The 8,467-nt window shown below is 61.9% G+C and overlaps 1 protein-coding gene across 1 annotated transcript; it reads left to right on the top strand.

The window, feature by feature from the left end:
- Nucleotides 1-677: 677 nt before the first annotated feature.
- LOC134550451 (uncharacterized) lies at nucleotides 678-8,363 on the top strand. Its single transcript, XM_063397162.1, has 20 exons — nucleotides 678-836; nucleotides 1,150-1,287; nucleotides 1,366-1,487; nucleotides 1,583-1,691; nucleotides 1,780-1,896; nucleotides 2,024-2,091; nucleotides 2,166-2,279; nucleotides 2,411-2,596; nucleotides 2,681-2,783; nucleotides 2,867-3,008; nucleotides 3,088-3,271; nucleotides 3,368-3,467; nucleotides 3,545-3,663; nucleotides 3,788-3,825; nucleotides 3,949-4,061; nucleotides 4,145-4,293; nucleotides 4,449-4,543; nucleotides 4,751-4,829; nucleotides 5,092-5,200; nucleotides 5,588-8,363. Exons 1-20 carry the CDS (start codon nucleotides 779-781, stop codon nucleotides 5,659-5,661), a joined length of 2,217 nt encoding a protein of 738 aa, XP_063253232.1. The 5' UTR covers nucleotides 678-778; the 3' UTR covers nucleotides 5,662-8,363.
- Nucleotides 8,364-8,467: the final 104 nt, after the last annotated feature.

Here is an 8,467-nt window from a genome sequence, read left to right on the forward strand (position 1 = left end):
CATCCCCTCCCAGGACAGACCCCCCATTCCCGTGTACCCCAGTTCATCGTGCACCCCACTCCTGCTCACATTCTGCCCCACAGACCCTGCTCCCCGTGCACCCCCTCCTCGTGTACCCCTACACTCCACACCCCAGGCTCTAACTGCACCCCACATCCCCGTGAACCCCGATAACACCGCACACCCCAGACCTTGTTCATTCCTACCCCTGTGCACTCCCCATACACCGCGCACCCCAATTCCCGGGCACCCCATACACCACACACCCCACATCCCTGCGCCCTCTGGATCCCCGGCACCCCAATATCTGCAGCCTCTCACCTGTGCATCCCCATGTACCGCGCACCCCGAAACACCGCGCACCCCGAAACACTGCACACCCCGAAACACCGCGCACCCCGAAACACCGCACACCCCGAAACACCGCACACCCCGAAACACCGCACACCCCGCTATCTCTGTACCCCGAAACACCGCGCACCCCGCTCTCCCTGCACCCCGCTCTCTCTGCACCCCGAAACACCGCGCACCCCGCTCTGTCTGCACCCCGCTCTCTCTGCACCCCGCTCTCCCTGCACCCCAAACACCGCGCACGGCCGTCCCCGCTCATCGCGGTCCCCGCTCATGGCTCTCCCCGCGCCCCTCCCCGCCCCGTCGCCAGGTGCATCCCACCCGCTCGGGGGCGGCTCCCGGGGGCGCGCATGTCCGGCCCCGCCCGTTAAATTCCGGCGGGCCGGGCCGGGCCGGGACCACCGGGCCTGCCCCTGCTGCTCTCGCCATGGCCACTGAGGCCGAGCCCGGCCGCCGCCGCCGCTGCTGCGGGCAGGACACGCCCGGTGAGCCGGGGCGGGGGGGTCTGCGGGGCCGGGCGGGCACCAGAGCGGGTCCCCCACCCCTGGGCACCACCGCTCACGCCCCTCCCGCCCCAACAGCGGGCACCGAGCGGGGTTTCCCTGCCGTGTACCGGGCACTGGTGGGGTCCCTCCTCCTGAGCACCCCCTGGGTACCACCCCGGGAGCTCTGTGCCCTCCCTGCGGGGTTTGGGGACCGAGGTGACACCCAGCACGGCAGCACCCGGCTGTCCCGCGGTGCTGAGCCCGGGCAGGGTGCGGGGATGTGGCCCCGCTGTGACTCCGGCAGCTCCCGCAGATGTTCCCAAGGTCCCGGATCCCCGCGGCGACAGCGACGGCCCCCGCCGGGGCTCCCTCTGCGAGCGGCACTGCGCGGCCATCAACAACGACCTGGGGGACCTGGGCTGCCACCTGCACCGCCCCCGTGTCCCCACAGGTAGGCTGGCTGCCGGAGGGGCTGGGCACGGGGCCCGGGGGGTCCCACGGCCACTGTGACCCCGCGTGTCACCCGCAGCCGTGTCCACCCCGTCCTGCTGCCAGCAGCACTCGGAGGAGGTGTGCGAGAGCTGCGTGCTGAAAACCACCCTGACGGCCGAGAACGCCGTGGAGGCCAACAAGCTCTCCAACAACTACAAGGTGGGTGGGGGCACCCATGGGTGCTCCTGGAGGGCTGTGATGGGGTTTCATTTTCTTCCTCTTCACTCATCCCATAAAAATTCCTCTCTCTGCAGTTTGGCTTCAAGAAATGGAAGAGCCACGTGACGGCACGGCCCTGGGAGGACCGATCAGAGATTGTCAAGGAGCTCTACTCTGACCTCACTGTCATCCGAGGCTCTGCAGGTGGGTGGCCTTGGGGACAGCCCTGGGTGGTGGCAGTGTGGGCTTGGGCAGGTGACAGTGGTCCCACCTGGTGCCTTCCTTCCCGCAGGGTCCACGCTGACCTGTGGGAATGTCCTTTACCTGCTGCTCTTCGGCTGGTGGCTCTCGCTCCTCTACGTCCTCGTGGCTGCCGTGATGTTCGTCACCGTCATGGGGGCTCCTTATGGTGAGTTCCCAATTTGGAGCCCCATGAGAGGGCTGGCTGAGCACCGGTGGGTGTTGGAGTCTCCTGGGTCCCCTCTCCAGGAATGTCCCTGCAGCTGGAAGGGACACTGATGGTCGTGTCCCCACAGGGCAGCTCTGCTGGGACCTGGCCGGGTATTTCCTCTGGCCCTTTGGCAAAGTGATCCAGCAAGTGGAGGTACGGGTGCCTGGGAATCCCCTGGGGGGGCTTGGGGTGCCCTGTGCACCCCCTGACGTCCCCCCTCTCCCCAGGTCCCCAAATCCCATCAGGCGTGTGAGGCCGGCGTGGGGGAGAGCTCAGCGCTGCTCGGGGGTCCCACGCCGCTGCGCTGGCGCCCACCGTGCTGGGCGGGCACTGGATACTGGGTGAGCCCCATGCTGCACCAGTGACATCACCCTGGAGCCCCGGCGTGGTGGGGAAGGTGCCCACGGGGACCTTCCCTCCCTCGGGGTCAGCGTTTTGGGGTCAGTCCCTGAAGGTGCCCTCCCGTTAACAGCGCCGTGTCGGCACCGCGGTGTGGCTGTGCCTGGGCTACCCGGCGCTGGCGCTGGCCCACGGGCTCGTGTGTGTCACCGCGTGGCTCCTCATCGTCCTCATCCCCGTGGCCAAGCTGAGCGCCCGCGCCGCCTCCCGTGTGCTGCTGCTGCCCCCGCAGCGCGTGCTCGTCCGGCGCCTGAGGACGGTGGGTGACTCTGGGCAGGGGGAGGGTCCCACACCCCGCTCCGGGGGGATTTCGGGCTGGGGGTGACCTCTTGTCCCTCTGCAGACAGAGGTGCCTCTGGAGGGAGAGGTGATTCTGTGCTGCTACCGCGCCGCCAACCCCTACTACTACAAATACGCCGTGGACGGCATCAACGTCTTTGCTGTCAGTATCCTTCTGGGAGCCGGGGAGGGCGGGTGGGGAGTGACCCCAGACCCAGCCCTGGGCCGTGTCCTTGACGGGCTGTCCCAGACCTGCTGCCCCTGGTGCTGGTGACGCTGGTGCTGGGCTACGTGGACAGCCCCAACCACCTGACCGGCTCCGCCGTCAAGTTCACCTTGGCCCTGCTCTCCATCATGCCCCTCTCCTACTACATCGGCATGGCCATCGCCAGGTGAGGGTGACAGGGGACGCTTGGTGGCAAAGCGGGGACGCTCCAGCCCCGCTGACGCCCTTCTCCTCCTCCTCTCCAGCATCTCAGCCCAGAGCAACTTCGCGGTGGGGGCGGTGGTGAACGCCACGTTCGGCTCCATCACCGAGCTCACCTTCTACATCACCGCCCTCATCAAGGGCTCGCGTGAGGGCAACCGCTGCTACGCCGAGGTGGTGAAGTCGGCGTTGACAGGGACACTGGTGGGCTGTGTCCTCTTTGTGCCGGTGAGATGGGTGGCACTGAGAGCCCGGAGGGTGCTCTGAGCAGAGCCCTGATGGGGGATTTTTTTTTTTTTGGCGGGGTTTTTCTCCATCCCCAAGGGTCTGTGCATGGTGATCGGGGGCATCCGGCACCAGGAGCAGCGGTTCAACAGCCGCTCCGCAGGCGTCAGCTCGGCCCTGCTCTTCCTCTCCGTGGGAGGTGAGTTGGGGACGGCGGTGTCCCCAGGGGTGGGGGTCCCACAGGGTGGGTGCCTGCTCCATGTGCTGTCCCTGCAGGTGTCTTTGCCCCAACGCTCTTCTCCAAGGTGTACGGGAAGCTGGTCTGCGGCGAGTGCCACAACGTCACCCAGAACCCACTGGGACACTACCTCTGCCACAACTGTCACTTCGACCTGGTGAGTGGGGACCTGGCCCCCCAACAGGGGAGATTTGGGGTCAGGGGTGGTCTCGTGCTGGGTGGTGGCAGCAGGGGCTGTCCCTTGTCCCCTGTATCCCTGTTGATAGGTGCTCTCTCTGCAGATGGACAACAACGGCACCCTCTACTACAGCCACGTCCAGTGAGTGTCCACTGCGGTGGGGACAGGGCACTCCAGTGCCCCATTTCCTGTCCCCAGGGGAAGTCCCCTGGGGTCTCCATGCCAGACCCTGGTGGCACTGGCAGTGTCACCTGTGTCCCACAGACCCCTGGTGTACACGGTGTCCATCCTGCTCCCTGCTGCCTACCTCATCGGGCTCTTCTTCACCCTCAAAACCCACACGCACATCTACGACATCCACATCAGCGACTGTCACAGTGAGTGTCCCCAGTGTCCTGGCTGCAGGGCTGGCTCTTGTCACTGCCCTGCAGTGTCCCACACGTCTCTGCTCTCTCCCCAGTGCCTGGCCACCACCACAGCGCCGTGGTGCACTGGTCCCGCTGGCGGGCCCTGCTCATCCTCCTGCTCTCCACCCTCTGCATGTCTGCCTGTGCTGACCTGGCCACGGAGCACATCAGCCCCATCCTCACCAACTCCACCATCTCCCAGGTGAGCTGGGGCTGGGGGCTCACGAGGCTGTGCCCTCCAGGGATGGGGACCTGCCCTGGCTGCAGCTGGAGGCCCAAAAGGAGGGGGGAAGATGCTGAGATGCTCAGCACGGTTGGACGTGGTCAGGCCGGGCTGATGTCACCTCTTCCCTGCAGTATTTCATCGGTGTCACCGTGCTGGCAATGGTGCCCGAGCTGCCGGAGATTGTCAATGGCATCCAGTTTGCCCTGCAGAACAATCTGAGCTTGAGGTGAGATCTCCAAGGATCAGTTCTGGGGTGGTTCCTGAGCCCTGTCCCATCGCTGTGCTGTGGTGCCCATGATGGGCTGCCCAGGCACTGGTGGGTCAGATTTGGTGTCAGACTTAGCCACCCAAAAAATGCTGTCAGAACTGGGGTGGGCTCTGTGGTTTGGGATTTTCTCAGCCTGGCAGCCCCTGAGCTGTCCTTCCTCCCCAGCATCGAGATCGGGAACTGCATCGCGGTGCAGGTCTGCATGCTCCAGATCCCCATCCTGGTGCTCTTCACCATCTTCTACGTGAGTAGCCCAGGACAGCCGGGGGACTCCTGTGGCAGGGCTGGGGACACGGTGTCCGTGGGACATGGAAAGGGCACAGCTGCCCTTCCCAGTGTCTCCCCTCTGCCCGGTGCAGGGAAGTGGGCTCAGATGTCTCCTGGTGCTGTCCCCACCCTGGGGACGTGTGGCAGAGGGGGTTTAAGGGGTGGCACCCAAGTCCCCAGACAGAGTCAGGGCAGGGTTGTCCTGGTTGTCCATAAAGCCCAAATCCTCTTCCTCGCAGCCCACCAACTTCACGCTGGTCTTCAGCGACCTCCACGTCTATGCCAGCATGTTCAGCGTGGTGCTCATGAACTACATCTTCATGGATGGCAAATGTGACTATTTCCAAGGTGACACCTCCCCCAGGGCTGCTGTACTGCAGTATCCCTGTTCTCCCTGGGGTGGGGGGCTCCTGGCTCCGGCCCATCTGTGTATGTTCTTTAAACAAGAGTCAGATTTTAGAGACCTTCTGTTTGTTGGGGCTCTCGGTGTGTGGTGACCTGAGCCATCCTGGGCTCTTGGCTGAGCATCTTGGGGCTGTCCCCCTGCAGCAGCTCCAAGGGGGATCTCTCCCATTTCCCCCTTTAAAAGATTTTAAACTCTCATTAATGGACATTTTGTAGAGAGCTGTGAAAGTCCTCTCCACAGGGGGCTAATCCAGACCACACCAGGTCTGAAACCCAGGTCCCTCCTTGCTCTGGGGAGTAACTCCCTCCACCTCTCTCTGTCTGCCCCAGGCACGGTGCTGGTGATGGTTTACTTCATCCTCCTCGCCGTGTATTTCTTCGCCCCCTCGCCCAGTGGCTGCTGAGGTTTGGACTCTCCTTTCTCCAACCCCCTCGTTGGGATCAGCACTGCCAAGACCTTTCCGGTGTCTCAGGGACTCGGCCGGGCTGGCTCCGGTCTGGAAGCGCCGTTTCCTGGAGCTCCTGCTGCTGCTGGGCTCCCCCGGGGGGCTCCAGGGATGGGAAGGGGGGTGGCAATGGTGAAATGAGGAGCCTCCCAGCCAGAGCACGTCACAGAGGCATCTCCAGCCCACGCTCGAGTGGCTGGAGGGAGAACTGTCCTCGGAGGAGGGTCTGGAAGGGGATTTCTGTGTGACAGAGCCCTCCCTGGGGATGTGCTGCACTGAGAGGAGGTGCCTGAGAAGTCCCTCATCCTCCCGGGCCTGGAGGGGCCTGGGAATTGCACACGGGATGTTTGATGGCACCAGAAATGCACCCAAAGGTATTTTCGGCTGTTTTGTCATTAAAGCAGTTTTGTACGAATCAGAAACAGGTTTGTTTCTCCTTGAATGAGCCTCAGCCACCAGCCTGGGCCCCTCCATGGCCTCCATTCCCTGTCCTCTGTCACCTCAGCCCAGAGAAGCAGGGGTGGCTGTGGGCTCCAGCTTTCTCCGTGACCCTCCCAAAGCTCCAGCTCATTTCCAGCCTGGCCTTGTCCGACTGTCCTCGGTCCTCCTGCCTTTGAGGTCTGTCCCAGAGTCCAAAGGATGCTCCTGGTGTTGTCCACCGGGTGTGACAGGCTGGGGACATCTCCCTCCACGCAGGGAAACGCCAGTGAATGTGGTGAGAGGACAAAGTTGGGGCTTGGATTGATTTATTATCTTTAAAAACAAAAATTACCCCAAAGCAATACACTGACAGATCAATTAACACAGGCAAGGAGGCTCTGGTGCTTCTTCCCCCTCCCCTGTTCCATCAGACAGAAACCAGGGAATGCTGGCACGGGAATGTTGGAGCATGAAAGGCTGGACAGCCCTGAGTGAGGCAGGGAGCAGCCTGGGATCGCCCTCCTCGTTAGCAATTAATGAAGCAGCTTCATGAAGCCTTTTTGTTTTCCTAGTGAGGCTCAGCACAGACAATCCTGCTGTCCTCAGTCTGGGAGCACTGCCGGGTGAGTAGCTGGAGCTGCTGATGGCAGGACAGGGGAGGATGGAAAAGGGGAGCAGAAGCTGTAGGAGAACCTGCTCAGTGCCATCTCATTACTGAGGTGAAACAAAGCATCTCTCCTGGGGTGAGGGATGCTCGGGAATCCCGTTCTGAGCTGCCTTTCCCTGTCTCCTTACATCCTGTCCCCATCCCAGGCAGCACTGTGGGTGCTCTTATCCCTTTTCCAGCAGTTGCTGCAGGTGCTGGATCCTTTCCCTCTCCCTCAGGGAATTGGAATTAAAGCTTTTACCCACAGGGAGTGGCCCAGCAGCGATTAAAGCCCCCTCAGCAGGAGCTGTGAGCTCAGTGCTTAAACCAAACCATTTTTTTAGCAGGAGCAGCCTCCAAGGATCCTTGTGTCCCTCATGCAGCAGCCAGTGGAGGTTATGGAATGGGAAAGACCCCTGGAAATCCATCAGGGGTGATGCTTGTACAGCTTCTCTTAGCAAAAGGGAACTCCCTGGGCCTTTGTGGTTCCCCTGGTGATGCTTTCCCAGCTCCTGGGGGTGGAGGGGTCTGCAGGGATCAAGTCCAGCTCCTGCCCTGCCCAGGACACCCCAACAATCCCACCCCGGCTCTGAGGGTGTTGTCTGAACACTCCTGGAGCTCTGGCAGCTGTGCCACTCTCTGGGGAGCCTGGCAGAGCAGGACAACCCCCTGATGTCCCCAGGACAGAGATGTCCCCAGGACAGAGATGTCCCTCCTGGCTCCAGGGCGCTGCTGGCTCAGGACCCCCAGGTCCCTTCCCACAGCCTGTCCTGGACACACTTTGCTGAAGTCTGAAGATTCCATCTCCTGCTCTCCGCAATCCAGGTGGGCTGTGCTGCTGTAGTAACAGGAAATCAGGGTGGCCAGGCAGGACTTCCCTCTCCTGAAGCCGTGCTGGCTGTGACCCGTCTGTGTTGTCCACCAGAGGTTTGTTCCATACTTCCCAGAATAATCTTTTCCAGGATTTCACCAGGCCCTGAAGTGAGACTGACAGCCCTGTGGTCTCCAGGGTCATCCCTTGAGAACTGGGACCAGTTTCCAGCCAGCTGAGACCAGTCCAGAGTCCCAAGACTGCTCCAAAACCATCGAGAGAGGCTCTGTGACAGCTTCAGAGAAAGCTCCAGAGTAAGGAAAACCCAAGAACCTAAGGAATGAGCTTGCTGAGAGATCCAGGCTTGGATGGCTCCAGTATCACCTTGGGGATGAGGGAGATGCTCCTTAAAGCAGGTGAGAGAAAACCCACACAGGGATGACCAGGCTGCTCCAGGGTAAATGTCCCACGAGGCAAAGACAGAGGGGTGGATAGTCAGCCTCAGAGTCTGGGATAGAAGGAGCTGGAAAATGGAAAATTCTGCAGGTCACTGCAAGCCAGAGCAGGAGGGCAGGGAACCCTTCCTCAGCCCACAGCTGGCTCTGGATTCAGCAGCCACGGAGGTGGGAAGGGGCTGAAATGCACAATTCCTGCAAAGGTGCAATGCAAGGAAAGGAGACACTGGAGCTCCCAGCAGCTCCCACCAGTTCCTGTGGTCCAAGCACCTGAGAAAGCCTCGGCTGTGATGTCCAGCCTTTGTTTTTCTGTGCCTTGAAGGGAGGAAAAAAGCAGCAACTGAGGCTGGAGAAGGAGGAAAATCTATTCCCAAGAGCAGGGGAAGCTGAATTTTGGGGCAAGGGCTGGGTTCCCTAAGGGGGGAGCAGTGA

This window comes from Prinia subflava, chromosome 4 (genome assembly GCF_021018805.1).
Source record: "Prinia subflava isolate CZ2003 ecotype Zambia chromosome 4, Cam_Psub_1.2, whole genome shotgun sequence".
NCBI lineage: Eukaryota > Metazoa > Chordata > Aves > Passeriformes > Cisticolidae > Prinia > Prinia subflava.

Coding starts and splice junctions, on each gene's coding strand:
- LOC134550451 (XM_063397162.1), top strand. CDS start 779: ATGGCCACTGAGGCCGAGCCCGGCCGCCGCCGCCGCTGCTGCGGGCAG. Junction 1,288..1,365: donor CCGCCCCCGTGTCCCCACAG/GTAGGCTGGCTG, acceptor TGTCACCCGCAG/CCGTGTCCACCCCGTCCTGC. Junction 2,784..2,866: donor CATCAACGTCTTTGCTGTCA/GTATCCTTCTGG, acceptor GGGCTGTCCCAG/ACCTGCTGCCCCTGGTGCTG.